The sequence below is a fragment of the Prosopis cineraria genome, unplaced genomic scaffold (genome assembly GCF_029017545.1).
Source record: "Prosopis cineraria cultivar Desert tree isolate PC_DT_omini unplaced genomic scaffold, ASM2901754v1 PC3, whole genome shotgun sequence".
NCBI lineage: Eukaryota > Viridiplantae > Streptophyta > Magnoliopsida > Fabales > Fabaceae > Prosopis > Prosopis cineraria.
This window is the reverse complement of record NW_026555334.1, coordinates 13,690,612-13,711,958: the sequence shown is the minus strand read 5'-3', so window position 1 is coordinate 13,711,958 and position 21,347 is coordinate 13,690,612. Positions and strand designations below refer to the sequence as shown.

General features: G+C 39.1%; 2 protein-coding genes across 5 annotated transcripts; one reads left to right on the top strand and one right to left on the bottom strand.

The window, feature by feature from the left end:
* The first annotated feature begins 2,777 nt into the window (after positions 1–2,777).
* LOC129305923 (protein NUCLEAR FUSION DEFECTIVE 6, mitochondrial-like) lies at positions 2,778–6,132 on the top strand. 4 transcript variants are annotated; one of them, XR_008592063.1, is made up of 5 exons: positions 2,782–3,016; positions 3,118–3,239; positions 5,316–5,335; positions 5,486–5,931; positions 6,039–6,132. XR_008592063.1 is itself a non-coding variant. In XM_054946134.1 (4 exons), exons 1-4 carry the CDS (start codon positions 2,868–2,870, stop codon positions 6,077–6,079), a joined length of 441 nt encoding a protein of 146 aa, XP_054802109.1. In that variant the 5' UTR covers positions 2,779–2,867; the 3' UTR covers positions 6,080–6,132. The 4 variants fall into 4 exon arrangements, 3 of the variants coding, with proteins under 3 accessions (XP_054802108.1, XP_054802109.1, XP_054802110.1); XM_054946134.1 differs by lacking the exon at positions 5,316–5,335 and having other exon boundaries at positions 2,779–3,016; positions 5,803–5,931; XM_054946135.1 differs by lacking the exon at positions 6,039–6,132 and having other exon boundaries at positions 5,486–5,942.
* Positions 6,133–6,322: 190 nt separating this feature from the next.
* LOC129305924 (uncharacterized protein At4g28440-like) lies at positions 6,323–8,807 on the bottom strand. The gene is made up of 2 exons (XM_054946137.1): positions 8,413–8,807; positions 6,323–6,844 (listed from the first exon to the last, which is right to left on the bottom strand). Exons 1-2 carry the CDS (start codon positions 8,660–8,662, stop codon positions 6,654–6,656), a joined length of 441 nt encoding a protein of 146 aa, XP_054802112.1. The 5' UTR covers positions 8,663–8,807; the 3' UTR covers positions 6,323–6,653.
* Between the last annotated feature and the right edge of the window lie 12,540 nt (positions 8,808–21,347).

Genomic DNA, 21,347 nt, shown 5'->3' with positions numbered 1-21,347 from the left:
GTCACACCCAAAAATACACCACATACATATACACTGTTATGGAATGTTGTCTGCACAATGGGATATTTAGGAGGCAAGTTGTACAAATTCATCTATTATTATAACAAAGCCTTCGTTACTAAGGAGTTAAATCCATTGAAAAGAGTTAGTCTCTTATATCCTCACAATATGGTGCATTAATATTTGAATCCTTGTTTAAGACATGTTCACATTTAATACTCAAATAATAGAATCACTTTTAATAAATAAAAAGATACATGTACATAACAAAAGAAAAAACGAAAGGGACTTGGGTTTTAGTGAGAGGGCTCAAATATTGTATTAATATCTAGTAATGGACTTGAATATTAAAATTACAAAGTGAAAAAGAAAGGAAATAGACTTGCAAGCTAACCCCATACTCCACTTGAACTCTGCCTCTGTTTTGCACTTTGGCTAGCCTGTTCAGACATTGCCTTTTATCGTTGGAGGAGTTCAAGTTCCTTCTGTAATGTTCCAATTGTTTGGAGCTTCTATCTTAATTCAGCAACCTCTAGCTGCAATCTCAAACTTTTAGTAAAAATTACTTCATCTAGATCTGAGCTGCTGATAAAATGTCGAGATTAAACTATATTGAAAACAAAATTATCTTCCTAGGACTTCAATAAAAGACGAGATCTTAAGGGCATCATGTATATGCCCAAACCAATTACCAAGTTGAATAGTGTCTATGTACAATAAGCACTTGAGACCCATTTTTACAAAGAACAGAAAATATTGAAATTCAAATCCTTGATCACACAACAAAAGGGAGAAAGGGTTCCATCATAACCTTAGCTCTGCATGCATCATATCAATATCCAACTATTCAATCAATGTTAATATTCAAAAATGTTTTCACAAGAAAGGAGCAGATGATTTTAGGGGTGAAAAGCTGGACTCGGATAAGAAATAAAAAATGATTTTAAAAAACTACTAAGTACATGTTTGGATAACAAAGATGATCAATTTTAAAGCCGAAAACCGTGAATTTGTGTGAATATATCCAAACACTCCTATTATATGCCAAAATTAATCATGAACTCAAAACCATGGTTTTCTTTAAAATATCCAAATACCTATTATCCATGTCAAAATGAATTTTAAACACTCTTATGTGATGCTTGGATATTTTTAAGAAAACATCATATTAATCAATTTTTTTCATTTTGGCAAAAAAAAAAAAATCAACTTTCTCCATAATCATTTTTTTCTGTCATAATCAAACATATGCTAAAGCAATTCCAAGTTCTATTTTTTCTTATTCCATTTTTTGTTCTTAAAAATTATATGCAATGTCAAAACCTAGGCATAAAAACCACAAGAAAAGATAGATGGAAGCAGTTATGTATACCTCAAGTTTGAAACACTTTGACTGCCCAACAGCAAGCTGAGTACGTACTGATTGGAGCTCCTAAATTAGCAGTGCAAAGTGTGAGAACTTTTGATTGAGTTACAGAACAAACAACATAATCCAAATCTCAACCAGTACACGGAACTCTTTTGGTTTATAACAAGTACTACTAATACATATATGCAGTATCTATGCAGTATATTCCCTCCAAAACCCTTAGAAAAATCAATCTACAACTTTACATAGAAGCATATGACTTGTTAGATTTCTCAGTAATAAATCAAACAAGCAAGCTGGAACGGTATGGTAAATTTCTTTAGTTTTACCAGCATTACCTACACAATTTGCTTAATATATACTCAAACCGTGGTATCCTACTTCAAGAGGTTCCAACATGGAAAGGGATTTCAACTCTACAAGTCATTTACCTTGTAAAATTCAGAGTTATGAGCCTCAGCTTCTGCTAATTCTTGCTTTAGCTAAATAGTTTGTACTTTCTCCTTGTTGAGTGATGATTTCAATTCTTCTTTCTCAGCCTTCAGGGTGGTATTTAGCTAGGAAAATGCTAGGAATCCTCTAAAATGCACACAGAGAGACAATCAAATATCTAGATATTTGATTGTCATTTTCCTAAAAATTAAGCATTCAGTAAACAAAAGATAAGAACACAACAAGTAAATGACAGGAGAAAAATAACGAACTTGAGCTCTGCTTGGGCAAGAAAGGTAGCACAAGGAAGAGACGAATAGCTTTCCTCTACTTGGTTGAAAGTGATTACTTAGGGCAGAGAAGAGATGACAGATAGGATTGTAATAGAGACGATGGTCGGACAGCGTTACTCACTTGCAATGGGGCAAGGAAGAGACGATGGACGGGTGCCTTTCCTTGCTTGCAATGGGCAAGGAAGAGACAACGGACAGACGCCTTTTCTTGCTTGCAATGGGCCATGGAAGAGACAACAGACGGATGCCTTTACTCGGGGTAAGGAAGAGACGACGGTTGGACGCCTTTACTTGCTTGCAATGGGGCAGGAAAGAGATGACGGTAATCACTAGGGCAAAGGAAAGAATGAGCAATTTCAAAATTTCACTAGCCAAATAAGAGTGTTTTAGTCATTTCTCATTATATTAAAATGTCACTTAAGGACCTAAAGACTTAACTGGTATTTTAAAATATATTGGAACTTAATTAGTATAAAATTGATCCCTTGAGACTTGATTGTCCATTTCTCCAAAATATTTCCCTTGGTCATTAATGTAAATAATATTATGAGCATTTTTATTAATTTTTTTAGTGTAGGTTATTAAATATTGTTGGTCGATGGTTTTGCAGGTATGTCTGCCTTAGTGCTCATAAAAATTTCTCGTCATTTTTGGGCCAAAATATTTCCCTTGGTCATTAACTAATCATACAGAGGATTTCTCATTTCCCCCTTTTAGCAGAAAGCTCTTCCTTGCAAGCTCCTGTTCTGCTTCCCGAGCATTCCTCCAGAACGATGTCCGCCGCCGCCAGGTCCTTCATTCGGTCCGCTGCATCCCGAAACATTAGGAAGTTAGATTTGGCTACGGGCGCTAGAGTAAGTCGATCGACATGTTCGCCGTTTTCGACCCTAAAGCAGAAGTCGCTGTCTAAACGCATCTTCAGGTAATGATGAACAACCCTTACGTGACACCTCTCTTCTCTCTTGACTAAACATTGAAAGCTTACAACGTCTCCGAATTTGCTGACTTTTGTTCTCGGTAAAGGTTACCTGTGGAGTTGAGCTGTTGTGTGGAAATGATGCTCCCATATCACACTGCCACTGCTTCCGCATTGCTCACCTCCATGCTCTCCGTATCTCACCAATCGTATGGTTGGAACCCTGAAGGTATTCGTTCTTTCTCCTTACGGAATTTTCTGTGTTTATGGGATGCGTCCGACATATCTTGGTTGTTGGTCTGATTGGATTTAAGGGCTTTGTTTTTGTTGGTATCATTTGAGATTCCTAGAGAAATTTAACAAGGGAAGAACTTTTTCTCTTTAGGCTTCAGGCAAGCTAGATTATACTTTTTTGCATCTTCAATTATGAAATATAATTGGACTTCTATATTTTTTAGGGCCGGCCAAGGAATCATGATGTTTATGCTTCTTCTTCATGGAACGAGGTTTAAAATAAAGCTGAATTTTACCATGTCACAATCTGATATATGAAGTGTTTAAAGCATTTAATACATGTTCTCTGTAACATGCTCTATAGTTTACACTCTATTAGCTCGTTGAGCCTTCAGTCATTTCTTACCTTCTTATCGTTGCACCTTCTCTTCTTTCTCCTTTTGTTTCTTAGCTAACAAACATGCCGCTGGAATTAAGGTATAATAAGATGGAAGAATGTCTTTTTATACAACGGTATGATGGAAGATTTGACTGTTTGTCCGTACAATCGTTTGTTCTCTTTTCATCTGTTGGATGGGAGAGGGTAGATGCTCTCTCTCTTGATCCGACGATGAAAGGATGTGAGTCATTTGGCTTTTCTTGGGCACGGCAAAGACTAGATGAGGATCAAGCATCAAATATGTGTTAAAGGGTTTGAGAACTGCTCTGCAGTAAATTGAGGAGTGGATTTATATTAGGATTTATTAAGATGATAAATACCATTTCTCTTGAAAAATTATTTGGGCTAATGATGCAATTCTATGGTTTTTCTCGATATATTCCCAAACACATAGATCTGCATACTGCAGTCTGCTGCATCTCCTTACAACAAAAATTTTCACCAGTTACCCTTTCTTATACCCTCAGAATAGAACTATCACGATTTTTTTTTTTTTGGTAAGTAGAGTAACTCTCTGCATTAGCATGGAGTTCAAGATGAACTAACCTGTTCATGACTTGTAAATAATCTGGCTTCCTCTTATAACTTTTATAGACTGGCTATATTTATATTGATATATTTACTTGTGCCTTTCATCTTCTGAAACAGATACCTAACCCATTTAAATAATGGTTTTAAATTAGTTTGCAAGGATTTGAATTATATTCTGGAATAACGTAATTCTTTCAAATTTTACTGGATGTTGATATGATTTCTGGAGAAACTGGGTAAACCTGCAAGGAGATGAATTGCCTCTAATTTAAACTAGGCAAGTCAATATTCACTTAATGAAGTTATCATATGAAGATCATACTGATTTATTTTATCATCTCAGATTGCAATCAGGATATCTAGTGAATGGCAGAGGATTCAAGAAAAGTTATATATAGATGCGCTCTTAAAAAGGTGGTGAAGAAAAATTTGTAGGATTTCAAATGCTTCCTTCATGCTTGTATTTTGTAATTTGAAACAAGCAATTACTCAGAGTTGTTAAATGACCCTATTATCCTGACTCTCCATAAATAAATTTATACGCTATTAGGGCACTTTGGTTTCATTCTAAAATTGATATATTTATGCCATTATATAATGGAGTCTCCATGCACGCAGTGCAGGAAGCTGATAAATGGCTTACCAAATAAGAATGCAGTAACATGAATTATCATGGCCTCATGGATTACTCATATCTTTCTTAAATAAGACTGCATCTTAAAATTTTATTGCCCACCTGCTTACGTTAATCGAATCCTTTCGAAGCAGTTATGACATAGTTTTTATCTTTCGGCCTGTGTTATATCCCTGGGCTTCTCGCGTTTCTTAGAATGTTAAAAGTATTATTGCTTGTTTGTTCTTATACTTGTAGAAGTTGTATTGCTTATTGGATACCAAAACTTTGCGATGCACATTTGAAACTAACCTCTGCTACGAGCTGGGACTACAAGTGTCCCACGCACTCTAGAGAATGAAATTCTTTAACATACGGGATATGGTTCCATGCTATTGCTTTGAACATTGTGCGATACTGCGAGTATTGTAATCTACCTATTTTTGTTTTGGCAACCACCTTTTTGATCTCGCTGTTTCTTTTGGTAGGATTGGAAAGTTACAAAATGGTATCCACTTCTTTTGCTTTGACTCGTTAATTTTATGGTGTGGGTTTAGACCATTATTATTGCGGCCATACTTAAATATGATTGATTAGTGACCTGCCCTTTTATTTATCTCAAATTGCACATTTCTTAAGTTATCTTCTTCAAATGTAGATGGCTGATTGTTGTTTGCGGGTGAGATATTCTTGCGACTACATTTCATGGATTTCGCTGAACTTTGCCAGGCCTACTGGGAGGGATATCGTTGTTCCCTTGTTTTGAAGTGAAGTTTCTGAAAACTAAAATGCACAAGCATCCAGAGCATGCTATAAAGCTGGAAATGAGTGTTCTATTATTAAAATTTTCTTTTGGCCATAATTACTACATACAGTTGAAATGTTTCTTGACTGCAAATTAAATGATACATTCCTCTCCGTTCTTGTGAATATGTTTGCCGGGCGAATACACAACTGATTTGGATGATATGCTAGTTGCAAGGCTCAAGACCTGTTTCTCGCCTAGGGTTTTTGAATGGAGATTTCTGGGAGCAAGGAGCCCGCCGCCTGTAGATGTTTTTTCATTGGGACTGACCATGGCTGTTGATGTAAATAATCACAGAGGTCAGATTTATTATCTAATTTGTCTAGCTAGACGTGTTTGGAATCCCAATGGTTTGTCACTTAGTTGTCACTTTTTTTCAGCATGCATTTTGTTTATGATAATGCAGATACGAAGGAAACAATTTTTTTTTCCCTTTTCAGAATGTAATATTCGTATGAGGAGTCTTGTTGATATGATAAACTAGTGTCCAATTTCATATACGATTTGTACATCACACTTTAAAGTAGTACAGCAGCATGTTGATATATTTCGGAAGAATTTACTTTAACTGTGATGCAATAAATTAAACAACGAAAAACGAAGAAATTTAACCACAACCGATCCGAACATTATAAAAGTGAAAAAATCTTAATTATCTAGTCCTGGTTTATGGGATGTGAACGCAAAGAGTGCCTAAGAAAAGCCTGTATATTGTATTCAACTGCAAGCAATTCTTGATCCAAAGAAGTATTCACACAATATCATACCTCCCTAGTGTTCATTGGATACAACTACTGACAAAATTAACAAGTCAGAGTCCCTTAACACAAACACCCTTCAAGTGGCATCAATTTATCCCCAAAAAGATGCCAAAGAAGCGAGAAGAGCGAGAAGGAATTACATGCTAATTTGAGTAAAAGAAGGAATCCCAATCCATCCTTCAAATTAAAAGTTTTACCTTGGACAATATCAGTTGCTTGGTAATCAAATCATCAAGTCATCTTTGCACTCTAAAATGAAATCATTCTTCAACTACGTTCACCAATTCATATTCCACCAGAGAAAGGTTATTATCCTCTTTGACTTCAAATTTTGCAGGTTCTGTCACCTCAATTCGGCCCCATTTGTCAACAGCTAGCCTCATTGATCCCTTAAACATGTCAATCTTTGCATTTCGAAGGATTAGTGTGGTCTCTGGCTTCATCAAGTCCACTGTAGCAGCAGCAGAAAAACAAGAATCAGATCATTACATGATTGAACATATCTGAACATATTTGATATCTCTCTTCGCTTAAGTTATGTTTGGATCGGGGAAATGGAGAAGGGAAAGTTTTATTTTTATAGGGGAATTTTTTTTCAGGCAAGAAGGGAAAATGAAATTAAATGACTGTATTGTCACTTAACATCCCAGTTTCCTTCCTTCTTTCTGTGTCTAATTTCTTTGCCATCTTTCCTTTCTTTTCCCCTCCCAACTTCCAAACCCTAGATACAATACCTATAGTCATATCGCTGATCAATTTAATTAATTGTGTCTACTTAAGGCTCCAAATTTCATGCAAGTTAAACTAAATCTCCACAGATAATATAAGACCCAATCTATTGCATATTAATGAGTCTAATCCCATTTTTCTTCAGCTTTCAGTTACCTAATTAAGCCATGAATTCGTCATCGCTGTCGTCTTGTTTGCTTTCTATGCTCTACCAAGTAACTAAACGAACAGAAATTTCACGCTTAAGGATCAACGTTGACAACACTATCTTTCTAATCATTAATAATCAATGACTTGTTCATTATGTTAATGAGGTTAAAGAATGTGGATTTGGAAAGGGAGAAAAACACTTGAAAACCAAAAATACAAAGTTGTTTATCCGCAATTTACTGGTTTACCTGGAACATAATTCTAGCTCTTTTTGCTTCAAAGAAACCAATACTGTCAAAGGAAATTGACAAAAGAGGCATTGCTGGCTCGGTGGTGACATGAATAATGATGACATTGGAACGCATCAACTCGATCAAATAGTAAAATAAAATAAAATAAAATAAAAAATTGGGGTAACAAGTTCACTGCAGCTCAAGAGACATCAAATACCATTCCCGTAACCTTCAAAACAATACTCTTTCATCGCAAAATCCCATAATAAAACCATGTTGTTACTTGCTCCCACTATCCTACTACCACACACGTTTTCCCAGGCTAGCAATTTCACTCCCTTGGACAAAGCAACTCGAAGGGGGGGGGGGGAATTCATCCTTGATCAATAAGATTGGCAAAACTAACATAAATAAATGACCAAGGTTCGCTTTAGATATAAAGTTTCACGACCTGCACAGAGCCTGGTGAAATCTAATGAATTTGACTCCTGATACATCAAAAAAGTTTTGACCTTTAAATGTGATTGTGATGATTGTGATGCCATGAGGATGATTTCAACAAGGTGGGATAAAGATTTCACTTATCCAACCCAGATAACAAAAACTAGCGCTTCTCATCGGGGCAGCCACATAATAATCACCACCCTAAATCCAGATGTGCAAAACACCTCCGAAGTCCCACTTTCTGATTTCCAGAACCAGTACATCTTACAAAAACGGAAGAGAATCCCAGAGACAAGATCGCAGTTTCCCAGAATCCACAACAATGTAGATCCGATCAACGAAATCCCAAATAAAAAATGAAACATTCGTGCAATCAAAAGGCAACCCACAATAAGTTTTCATTTTTAATAATGAAAAAGTTATATATATATATATATATAAAGAGGAAAGTGGGGTGTCAGACCTTGTTCATTTCGAGCGGTGAAAAGGATGGCGGCGGTCTCGTCGCCGACGAGGCACTCTGCGATTAGAGTTGGACGGGGATCCCGAGAAGATGTGGAGGGTCGTCCTTTCTGCAAGACGGTGTTGGCGGACACGACCTTAACGACCAAGTTGTGACCGTTGGTTCCAGGTTTCAGTTGATCTACTTTAACGAACACCGGCTTCCTCTTTGCAGGTGTGTTAGCAGTACCTCCTTGCTCATTCGACGCCATCGATTCCGATCCCGGATTTCTTAGCTTCTCTTTCACTGATTCACAATCCCAGCTGAAGCTATTTCCAAATTATCATTCACTTGCTTGCGAGCAGGAGTGAAGACTCGTGCCGATAGATGGTCATTTCTCCTTTTTCTTTTTCCTCTTCGTCATAAAGCGACACGTCGTTTGTGCCAAATCTGGAACGTCACAACTCACGTGCACCCTTCAGGGGGGAATCTGTAAACAACCCCATGGTGCGTTTATATTGTCAAGGTTCAACGTAATGAAAATAGATTACACACTAAATCAATTAAGGTATTAATTCAAAAGTTAATAATTAAAAATATAGTTAAATTATAATTAAATTAATTATAAATAAAATATTTCATTAAATTTGTTAATATATTGAATTAACAGTTTATTAATTCAATCAAATTGATCTGAATTTTTATATTATAACATTTATGCACCTACCCATTTTATAATGTAACCAATATATATATATATATATATATTATGTTGTTTAAAATAAGTGCATTTTCTTATTTTAATAAGGTATCAAATGCTTTGTTTCTCAAATTACCACATACTAATGTATGTATCTATTAGAGCATTAGTTGTCAAATAAGAACTAGGAGCATTTTAAGAAAGTATTTATTCGTGGTTGAACAACAAATACCAGGCATTCTAGAGACATCGGGTCTCAATAGATAACGAAAGGGTCTCGAGTTTCCTTACCACAGTTCGCTTGGATGTAAAAAGATAATAGGCTTTAGTAGAACAAGTGTATAATTTTATTAAAGTGTTTGAAAATTACAGATTACAAACTAAGAACTAAAAAGGGCTAGTCAATGTAAATCATGCGAGTCTTAATCGAGTGTTGACTGCCTTCTCTATTTTTTTTTGCTTCTTCCTATTTATAGTGTTTGATAACATATGCCTTTTCTTTGGAACTTAACACATTCTACCGAAGATTCAGGAACCCTGTGAAACTTATGGCATGGTCTCTCCATTTTGATCAATAGCCTGTTTCATCGAACTACTTGGGCATAAATTTTGGCATTACTTAGGATCGTGTCTTTGTGCCAGCGGTTTAATATTTAAAGCTAACAGGGTTTCGTCATGTTTATGTGTTGTGGACTTCATTGAGCTTTGAGGCCGACCTCTTTTGTTTATATTGGGCCTGATGTTTTAATTACTCAGCCCAACTAGCCTCATGACCTATTTGAGTGACATTTCATATCTAGCCCAAACAATGCCCCCTGCGTGCCAATGGTTGGTAACATAAGCCATGTGGCACGTTTGAAAAAAATCAAAATATCGCTTCATTTCTGAGCGCCCTTTATCAATATAAACTTGTTTTCAAATTCTGGTCACTTCTCTTGCTTTTTTTGCCATTTCTTGAACTTCACATCTTCAATCTACCAAAATTTCTTCTTACCCTAACCTTCAAATGGCTTCGTCCGCTCCTTCTGCTGCCACCCGTTCCTTTACTTCCATTGGTAGCCTGCCAGATTCTCTAGCAACTATCTATAACTCGGTTAACCAATTAGGCAGGCTCGTAACAGTATGTATTTTGTGGTCTGAAAAAACCCTTTTTTCTATTAGTCTATTTTTCTATCTTAATTCTCGTTCATTTCTTTTTTAGAAGGGTTCGTCATTCCACGAATCAGTGGCCTTCTGGTAAGTTTCTCGCTTCTTGTGTTTAGCCCTTCCATTTTATTGAAAAGTGCTCTAACTGTGCTTCTTTTTTGTCCAGCACTTTGCCTTCGAGTTTTTAAGTGACGTCGGATATTTGACGTCCAACGCTAATGCCCCTACGCAGCCGAACCTATGCCCATTGACCTCTCTTCTCGACTTAGTCTTGGCCCAGACGACCTCACCCTTCCCCGAGTCATCTTATAGAAAGCTCAAGAACTAGCCTTGGTCCTTTAGTGCTTAGGTCAATTGGATGAAGCGTTTGAAGGCTGATCATGCGCAAATAGAAGGAGATGGGTCTATATGACCTAATTCAACTGTCTCTGGTTGATGTTAATGTCCCCATGGACTTTCTAATGGCCCTCCTCAGTTTTTAGGCTCCGAGCTGTAATGCTTTCATCTTTGAGCTTAGCCCGATGTTCCTCATGGACTTTTTGATGTCTTTATATTCTTAGGGCTACCTATTATCTGGGAAGAAAACTTCTACACCCATTCCCGAGAAGCACGACTCCTACATCACCCTTCTTGCTGACTTGGAGAGCAAGATCAAGGTCGCAGGCTCCTATACAAAGATTATAGAGCTGTTCTCTAAAAAACCAGCCTCTGAGCCCATCACTGCCACAGAGCATCTGGTCTTCATCGGGATCCTAATCAGTCAATGGATCCTAGCCCTGGGGGGAGGGAAGCCCGTGTAGCTGCATCTACGGTTTGCCCAGTCCTACTCTGTGGCAATTAGATAGCCTTGGGGACTATATTTTTATGCCGTCTCTATAACGGCATGAGGGAGTCACTGATCAAAAAGTCCTTCAGCAATTTCAGTGGGCCCATCTAGTTCTTAAAGTTGTGGACTACAGCTTACTTCCCCAACCTTCGACGGGAGCCCTTTCTTGATGATTCCCGCGCCAACCACCCCTTTACTTGTCTCTTAAGTGGTCATCCATTGGTGGAGTCGAAGAACTTATTCAAGTATATGGTGGAGAAGAAGAACAAGCTCGCCAACCCTCTAAGGGACGAGGTCTTTCTCTCAGCCACCACTCCCCAGAAGATGTAGCTATCGTATACTGGCTCCTCCTCCAAGTCTCTCAGAGTATACTTGGAGTCTTATCATCCTCAACTAGTGGCAGGCTAGTTTGGACTGAGCCAGTGCATCCCTCAAGGCTTGTCCTCCTAAATTAGTGTGGAGCTACTGGACAGAGAGGCTATTAATCAGATAGCCGTTCCACTCACCACCAGAGGTAGTGCAAGGTGGAACTTGTAGATAGAGACGCCTGCCTCCGCTTCAACAAATGGTGGCCTCAGCACTGTAAGTGCATAATAAAGAGTCACACCAGTAAGTATTTCCTCCGCATCTATCTTATTTTTATACTTTTCATTTTGTTTCCTTAGACTAAACTTGTATTGTTTTATGTAGGCCGTGATTGGACATAGTCTCATGCACTGGTGACCTTTTTAAAGGGTAACATTAACGCCCCTACCACTTTTGAGACCTTGACGGCCCCTTCTGTAAGGACTGTGGTCCAAGGGATGGAACAAGACGATGCTTCCTTCCAAATTTATGTTCCCCCGGTCTCTAAAAATCTAGGGCTAAGAAAAGCTCCTCCAGTTGCCTCTACCGAGGAGACATTCCAGACAAAAGAAAGTAGGCTCTGTCCCCCTCTCTTAAGGTGAAGAGGAGAAAGAAGACAACGCCCCTGCCGGTTGACCAACCTGCCTCTACCCCTCTTCAAATCAGCCCCACACCTCAAAAGGGGAGGTGCACACATAAGCACCAACGGACGATGATCCTGTCAGCAGAATCTGATGATGGCAGATTGAGTTCAATTCAACAAGGGAAAAAGGAGACCTAGCACCCCGATCTCCAAATGGTCTCCTTCCAAGCTGCCACCACTCCTGAGCCTATACCCATGGATCCAATTGAAGTTGCTCAAGAAGTGGCCTAGGAGGTAGCAAAATGTGGTGAAGATCATAGAGCTATCCTGTCTACCGCAGCCCCAGGCGGTCCAGAAAATGTCGGGAGGGAGCTACTGTTCCTGCCTCAAGTGATAAGTTAGAGCTTGGGGTCTAGGACCCTGCTGCCACTGTGAGCCCCATATGATCTCCTCACTTAGTCTGATCCTTCCCTTTCACTTAACAAATCTTCAAGAGGGTAGGAGCTCTGGAGGGTTGCCGGCGAAGCCCATAAGCGATGCTTTGATCGCTCTGAAGTAGGTTTGTCCACTCTGAAGAACCGTGTAGAGAAAGCTCTATGCTCGATGGCATGATCTGCACATGCTCTTTCTTCTTCCACAAGCAAAGACAAGGCTCTCGTGGACCCACTTCAGGTATAGTCTTGTTTGTTATTTATTTTCATTCCTACTAGCCTAGTCTTAGTCTTTTGCTAATGTTATTTTATTTCCTTCAGTTGGCTACACTGGAGGCAGTACCTACGGACGCTCTTTTCTCCCACATTCATGTCCCTGAAACAGACGTGATATTAGATGCTTGGAAAGTCATCCAATTCCAACTCAGGCACGATCCCTTCCTCATCCCTGAGCAAAATTTCGAGGAAATGATCCAAGTTCTTGAGGCCGTGGTAAAGGCAGTCTCTATGTCTGAGTTGGCATTCCTGTGAGCTCAAGTTCTGGCATGTTATATCATTGTCAGCTAGTACTGCAAAGAACCCCCCTCCTGTTCGAATATTTAAAGAATAACTGTGTAGTAGGGATGACTATTTGACCACCAAGACTTGGATGACTGCTGCTACTGACCGAGTCCAGGAGATTGCTTCCTGTGTTGATAATCTTCAGGCATTACGGGCTAAGTTAGCAGACTTGAGGTGCCAGCTCACAGCGGCTGAAGAAGAGTTGGCTAAGGTTGAGGCTGAAGACGGTCCAGCAGAACCCGAGCTAGAGATTGATACCAAAGTATTAGATGAGGCACCGACTGTCTCGGACGCTAAGCTTTAAGTTATGCTTGAGTTTGAAACAGTCCTCACGAGTCACCATACTCTTTCTGCGGATCTGGACTCGGCCCTATCAATGTGGGAGCTTTTGTGCTGCCTTTGTAAATAGTGTACTTATGTATAAATACACACACATATTTTTTTTATTTGTTTATTCTTTATTCCTTGTAACATGATTCAATGATAATAAAAAACAAACATTTTTTCTCACTGTGAGTTTTGTATGCCTGGAGGCCATTCTAGGCCTCGGGTCCTTTATCCGCTTTCCTATTATAACGACGGCCAATACTTCTTTAAATATTTTCCGTTTATAGGCCGTCTGTGTAGAATTTATCTATGCTAGCTAACATGTACGTGTTCCCTCTATGTACTTCGTCTACCTTGAACGATCCTTCTTAATTAGGTGAAAACTTACCAAGTGTTCGATCTTTAGAACTAGGTGGTAATATAAGTTTTCATACAATCTTGCCTACCTGAAAATGTTTCCGTCTTATCCTCTTATTGTATATTCTTGAAACTTCTTTCTTCTGGGCTATCATATGATCGAGTGCTTGTAAACGAATTTTATCTAACTAGATTAACTCGTTCATCATGGCTTTATTATAGTTGTCAGATAGTCTTCCTAAACAACTCGCAATGCGTAGTGAGGAAACTGCTATTTCCATAGGCAAAACGACGCCATGCCCAAATGTTAGTACATATGGGCTCGTGCCTGTAGCTTCCTTCTTAGATGTTCGGTACGCCCATAATGTCTCAGCCAATCGTTCGTGCCATTCTCGGGGATTCTCTTCAATTGTTTTCTTTAAAATTTTGAGGATAATCTTATTGAAAGTTTCAGCCTACCCGTTTGCCTGAGGGTAATATGATGAGGATTCTAATAACTTAATGCTACTTTCCTCAACAAAGGCCTTGAATTCACTTCCGATGAAGATTGTCCCCTGGTCCGTTGTAATTATTTAAGGAATCTCAAAATGAAACACAATTTGCTCTCATACAAAGTTAATAACATTGCCCTATTCTACTTTCTTCATAGGGACAGTCTTAACCTACTTAGTAAAATAATCTATAGCCACTAAGATGAATGAGTAGCCCTTGGATGAGGCTGGATAGATTTTCCCTATTATATCCATAGCCCATCCTCGGAAAGCCATGGTTTGATAATCAGATGCATGTCTAATGCTGGCACTTGTTGTGTTAGCCCGTAAGTCTGACACTTTTACACCTCCTAGCATATTCGATGCAGTTTTTTGTCATCGATGGCCAATAGTATTCATGCCTATGCACTAGCCATTACATCTTTGACCCCGACTGATGAGCCCTACAAACTCCCTCATGTACCTATCTTAAAACCTTCATATAATCAGTAAAGGCCAAACACTTAAGTAATAACCCATCGAGGCCTTTCTTGTATAATTCATCTCCAATTAAAATAAAGTGTTAAGCACGTATCCTTGTTCTATAAGGATAACATTGATTGGGATCTTGAAGATAACTCTTAAAATCATCTCTCTAATCCCGGGCTAACCCTTGCGAGACTGTATTGCACTGTACTGTCAAACCATGCTGAATGACTGAGAGATGTTCTTTCCATTCCAACACAATTACTTTTCTGGTGAGCTCAGGTGACAACCTTAGCCCTGATGCTATTTGAGCCAATTCATTAGCTTCTTAGTTTTGAGCTCAAGGAACCTGAATTAATGTTACTATTTTAAATTCCTCTAGAATTTGAGAAGCCCCGGCATAATACATCACTAGAGCTGGGCTCATGCACTTGTACTCGCTAATTAATTGTTTGATGACTAACTGAGAATTCCCCTTTATGACCACATCACGGGCCTTCATTTCTTGAAGAATCTCAAGCCCTGTGAGCAATGCTTCGTAGTCCACCTGGTTGTTAGTACACTCAAAATTTAATTGAAAAGATAATATCGTTTTTATTCCCATAAGAGAGGTTATCACTATACCAGCCCTAGACGCCTGTTCAATGCTTGATCCATCAAACTTAAACACCTAGGGCCCCAAATCTACTGAGAACACCGATAATTCCTGTTTATCTTTAGGGAGCCCGACTAAGGGATGATCAGCCAGGAAGTCTGCTAACGCTTGGCCCTTTACTGATTTTTAAGATAAAAATATTAAAAAAATTCTGCTAAGGCCAAACTCCATTTTCCTATACGGTCTGTCCTGATTGGTTAGTTAAGCATGTATTTAATCAGATCAAAATGAGAAATCACATACACAACTGCGTTTATTATATAATGCCTTAATTTAGTACAAGCATAATATAGCGCTAAACACGCTATTTCTACCGTTGAGTATCTGGTCTTAGTGGGAGTTAAACACTTACTTAAATAATAGACCGTCTGCTCACGTCCTCGATCAATATTTTAGGCTAACATACAACCTATGGACATGCCGGTAGAAGCTAAATATACCAGAAATGGGTTAATCTCCCTCGGGGTTACTAAGACTGGAGGTTTTGTCAAGTGTTCTTTAATCTTGTCAAAGGTCACCTGATCATGTCCGGTCTAGGTAAATTCCTCGGCGTCTTTAAGTTTCAAGAGTTTAAAAAACTCCTTCGTCTTCCTTGCAAGATTCGGGATAAAACACCTGAGATAATTGACCTGCCCCAAGAACCTTTAAAGTTCTTTCTTGTTGCTCGGTGCCTTTGCCTCTAAGATTGCCCGTGCTTTATTCCGGTCTACTTTATTCCCCCTTCTGTGGACCAGGAATCCAAGGAAGTTACCTACAATTACACCAAAAGCATGCTTTAATGGATTTAACTTAAGGCCGACCTCCCTCATTCGGAGGAAACTCATCCTCAAATGTTCAATATGATCATGTTGCCTTCTTGGATTTTATGATTATGTTATCTATGTATGCTTCTAGGTGCTTTCCTATCATATCATGAAAGATGACATTCATAACCTGTTAATAGGTGGCCCCAGTATTCTTTAATCCGAAGGGCGTAACTACTAATTCAAAAGTTCCAATAGAGCCCGGATACCTGAAAGCGGTCTTGTGAACATCTTCTTTTGTGAAAAATATTTGATTGTATCTGGAGAAGCAATCCATAAATGACAATAAAGCATTTTCAGCCCCAGCATCTATTAACTTATCTGCAATAGGCATTGTATACACGTCTTTAAGTGTGGCCATGTTTATGTTTCAGAAATCTTTACAAACTCACAGTTTCCCATTCTTCTTGATTACTAGGACTATGTTTGAGAGCCACTAAGCATACCTACAGGGCCGTATGAATCTGACTCGTAGGAGGTATTTGATTTCCTCCTTTACTCATAGCTCTACCTTTACTGACATTCTTCGGGCGGGCTATTGGTGCAGTCTATATTTTGGCTTTACAAGAAGCCTATGTTCGACCAGCTACCTAGCTAACCCTGGCATTTCATCATAATCCTATGTAAAGCAGTCCTTGAATTCCAATAGTGTTAGCTTGGTGGCATCCTTCTGTTCTTTATCTAATAGCGAGCTAATCAATGTAATCCTCAGCTCTTTTAGGGATCTGAGGTTTACTTCTTCTAGTGGATCCTGAACCTCTGGGGCTATGTCTTTGAATTTCAGAGGTGCAGGGTCTAGTTCATGCAATTGTGCTATCTTTTGAGTCTCATCTTCATATACAACTTAGGTCCCATAGACCTTAGGTCTGTAGTCTTCTAGTTTCTCTTTTAGATTGTGTAACCATAACTTTTGAATGACCGCAGCTGCTATGGCCTTTCCTTTATTTGCTTTAGTCATCGACCAGTTCTATGATGGGCTCGCACCTCTGTGAGGTTAGAGGCACTATAGCGTCTGGCGTTGTTCTATATGAAAGGATTCCTTGAGCTTTTTGAAATGTGAACGGGCCCACATCAACATTATAATACCTCACATCCATGAAATCAGTAGCTGCTGTGAATGGCTTGTCTTCAGCCCAGAACACTTCTACCTCTTCTCTTTTCCATATCAGGAGCATCTGGTGCAGTAAAGAAGGTACACATTCATTGGCATGAATCCAATCCAGTCCCAAGAGAGCCTGGTATTGAGCTGTGGTACTAATCATGAAAAAGGCCGTTAGTGATGACTTGGTCCCGACATCAACCTGTAATGGTAGTACGCTGAAGGCCTTAGATGCGGTCCCAATAAACCCTGCCACTGATACCTTAGTCGGTATTAAGTCGTGCTCCTCTCGCCCTATCTTGATCATCATGCGGGCTGGCAGAATGTTCACCGCCGAGCCATTGTCAACGAGGACCCTAGTCATCGATCTCCCATTGAAATATCTCTTAATGTATAAAGCTTCAGGTTTTAAGTCATCTTCGCATTGGGTTTCTCCAGGATAGCCCCCTTTAGTTTTCCTTCTATTGCTTGTAAAGTAATTTGATATACAGGCTCCGTAATCTTTTCTTTCTGTGCTTGTATGCTTATAGATTCGTACTCTTCCTCTTCTCTCGGCTCCATTGGGCAATACTGATACAGGCCCATCTGTGTTGGCCTCGAGGAGTTTTGCTCCTACTGGTCTTGGGTATTGCTAATGATAGACCGAAATTGAGAAGATAGTGTTAACAAGACCACACAGCAGAGGTTGAGCGGTATCTCTCCATCGTGAATGGTCCCTTTTTTTATTTTGGCCTCGCTTCCTTCTTCCTAATCTTTGGTGGACTTTTTTCTAAACTTGCTAACCTCCTGTTAAATGTCAGGGCTATCCTGTACCTTAGTTTTTTACTGTTTAAGGTACCTCTATGTATCCTATTTTTACTGAAAACGTCACTTTTGGGTTCTTGTTAAGGCAGCTGAGAATTTTTTGTGCCTTACAACTCTCTATTTTAGAAGCGGCACATTGCCAGGTGGTGTAATGAACCTGCCTGAGCCCTGAGCAAAGTTTTGAAGGAAGCTATATGCTATTTTCTGATGATGGTGGTAACGGTAGATCGTCGGGTCCTACATCATAGCCTGTTGGTGTCCCCATGAATGGTTTGCCTGATTTAGGTGGTGTTGAGTACTTTATAAAAAAGTTAAATTTACCAGATGGTTTTCTTAAGCGATCCCAGACCACCTTAGATTTATCTGGTTCTATCATTACTACTCCTTTCGGGCCAACATCCCATCCTGAAGGTCGTTTGCTATTTTCCTTCTTTTTTTGCTGACTGTCTCTATTCTGGGTTTTTACCAAACGGTCCCAAACTACTTTGGAGCCATCCAAGCTTTTCATAGTTTGCCCCTCCGGGCTAATATCCCTTTTAGAAGACCTGTTCTTATTGGACCAGCCTGTAGGCTTCCCTAGGCGGTCCTATACTGTCTTAGTGTCTCTTTGAGTTACTTCACCCCTGTTCCAGACACTCCAAGGTCTCCCATCCTTCTGTTTATCATCACCTTTCCTAAGATAACGTTTACCCAAAGTTATTTCTACCATGTTGACTGTAGTAAATGGGAGAAACGGGTCCTCGTCTACCACAATGGATTCTTCTTTAGGGAATTACAGAACTCCCTTATTGATCTGGTTCTGGATGATATTCTTGAATCCCCAGCATGCTTTAGTAATGTGACTCCATGAGTGATAATACTTACAGTATTCCTTCCTTCTTTGTTCTTCCTTCGAGGGAATCTTATGATCATGGGTAGGGAGATGAAGTTTTTCTTGAGGAGAAAATCAAAAATTTCCTCTATTTTTATGGTATTAAAGGTGTATTAGACTGTATTTGGTCTTTTGGATAGTCCTCCAGCCATCCGAACCAGAGCCGAGCATGTGTAGTTACCAGCATTCTTTAGTTCTGCCATCACTATGTCTAGGTCCCCAAAGTAGGTCCCAGCTATAGTCCGTCAGTGATTATCCTCTTCCTTGAGTAACTCCTCATAACCCCACACCTTAGCTACAAGTTCATAGAAATCTCGAAATTCCATCTCCTAGAATTTCTTTCAGAGCTCTATACCTAATCCTGCCTATGCCAACTTGATAAATTCGGTTTCTAGAAACGACACATGGTATTTACTCTTCAGGCATTTAAACCTCACCAAGTACTGGCCTATTGTCTCTCTAGCCCGTTGTGTGAGCTTGCAGAGTTCTGCATTTTGGCTCTATTTTATAAAATTAGATGTGGAATTTCTGTTCCATCTCCATCCAGCTGATGATTGAATTATGAGGTAGTGACGTATACCATATGAGTGCGGGGCCCATGAGAGTATTTGAAAACAACCTCAGCTTTAAATTAGCGAAGTTTTTATAATTAACAATTTTGCCGTACTAAATTGTGAATCTCCCAATGTGCTCCAGGGTTGACTGTGTACCGTCTCGTGAGAACAATGTGAAGTCAGGGATTCTGTACCCCCAAGGGTATAGGTTATCCCTGTCTATATACTCCAGATAAGGTTTTAAGAAGATGGGGCCGCTGATTGACCTCAACCCTAGTCCATATATATCTTAAATGGCATCCCTTAAAGCCTTCATGTTCACCAATTGGTTTTGAGGCTCGACTGCACGTTTCGGGACCACCTTCGTGCCCCCCATGCCACTCGTGCTAGGATCCTATAGATAATATAAAGGGTTAATTAACAGATGAGTGTGTGCAAATACTTGGTGGTTAGGGATGTCTCTTACAAGTGTGCGGCTTTGATGGCTAGTACCTGTATTAACTCCAGCTTACTGCCCCCGAGTGGCCCTATGTTCAAGCCTGCTTCCTGATGGGTGCTTTTCAATGATGCGGCTATACTCTTCATGCAGAACCTACATCATGATCTATTGTCGTTCCTTCTCCCTGCGTCCTGATGTTTCCAGGGATATTGCAAAGAACCTCTAGTTCTCTTCCAGCTACTTATCCATCCAGTCTTAAATTTCGTGCAGTACTTTTGCCACAGGTCCGTTGGATATGATCAGTGGGTTAGGTTGGCCACTTCTTGACTTTAAAGCCAGGGTTCATGGTGCTGATATATGTTGTCACCAGCACTACGTGCTCACGATGGTCAGCTGCTCCAGCATTGGGCGATAAGTGTTCTAATCCTGTATGCATAGAGATCCCTTCTAATTTGTGAGACCCAGCACTTGTTTCATCAGTCCTTTTATCTTTTCGCATCCTTGCCATCTTTATTACACAGGTCCCACCAGGCATGCCATAAATTATTCGTGGTTGAACAATAAATACCATGCGTGCTAGAGACGCTAGGTCTTATAGATAACGAAAGGGTCCCGAGTTCCCTTACCATAGTTGCTGGGATGTAAAAAGATAGTAAGCTTTGGTAGAACAAGTGTGTAATTTTATTGAAGTGTTTGAAAATTACAGACTACAAACTAAGAATTAAAAAGGGTTAGTAAATGTAAATTATGTGAGTCTTGATCGAGTATTGACTGCCTTCTCTTTTTTTTCTTCCTATTTATAATGTTTGATAACAGAAGCCTTTTCTTTAGAACTTAGCACGTTCTATCGAAGATTCAAGAACCCTGCGAAACTTATGGCACGGTCTTTCCATTTTGATCAATAGCCCGTTTCATCGAACTACTTGGATGTAGATTTCAGCATTACTTAGGATTGTGTCTTCGTGCCAATAGTCTGATATTTGAAGCTGACGAGATTTCAGTATGTTTATGTGTTGTGGACTTTATTGAGCTTCGGGGCTGGCCTCTTTTGTTTATATTAGGCCTGATGTTTCAATTACTCAGCCCAACTAACCTCGTGACCTATTTGAGCGACATTTCATATTTAGCCCAAACAGTATTATATTGATTTTACAAAAAAACTTATACTATTATTTGTGTAAGGAATGCTTTTTTAACACTTTTTATAAAGACATGCAAGGAGTGCTTTACCATCCAATCTTAACATGGATTCTCTTTATCTCCATTTCCCCTTTACTTCCTCTTCAATATTAATTTTTGATCTTATTTATAAGTTAGTTTTAATATTTTTATCAAAACTAAAGGAAACCTTAATCCTCCTTTTTGCTTAAAAGTTCAACAAGTTTTTAAATTTATCTTTGTTAAATATTCATACTTTGAAAATATAACACTCTCACATTGAATAACTTTTTTTTAACATTTAATAGGAGTAAAAAGGTAAAGATAAACATAATAATCCA

What these genes read in the sequence shown, in the direction of transcription:
- LOC129305923 (XM_054946133.1), top strand. Translation starts at nt 2,868, where the DNA reads ATGTCCGCCGCCGCCAGGTCCTTCATTCGGTCCGCTGCATCCCGAAAC. An exon ending in CTGTCTAAACGCATCTTCAG is followed by an intron (nt 3,017 to 3,117) that starts GTAATGATGAAC and finishes TTCTCGGTAAAG; the next exon opens with GTTACCTGTGGAGTTGAGCT. An exon ending in GTATGGTTGGAACCCTGAAG is followed by an intron (nt 3,240 to 5,802) that starts GTATTCGTTCTT and finishes ATGATATGCTAG; the next exon opens with TTGCAAGGCTCAAGACCTGT.
- LOC129305924 (XM_054946137.1), bottom strand. Translation starts at nt 8,662, where the DNA reads ATGGCGTCGAATGAGCAAGGAGGTACTGCTAACACACCTGCAAAGAGG. An exon ending in CACCGCTCGAAATGAACAAG is followed by an intron (nt 6,845 to 8,412) that starts GTCTGACACCCC and finishes CTGCTGCTACAG; the next exon opens with TGGACTTGATGAAGCCAGAG.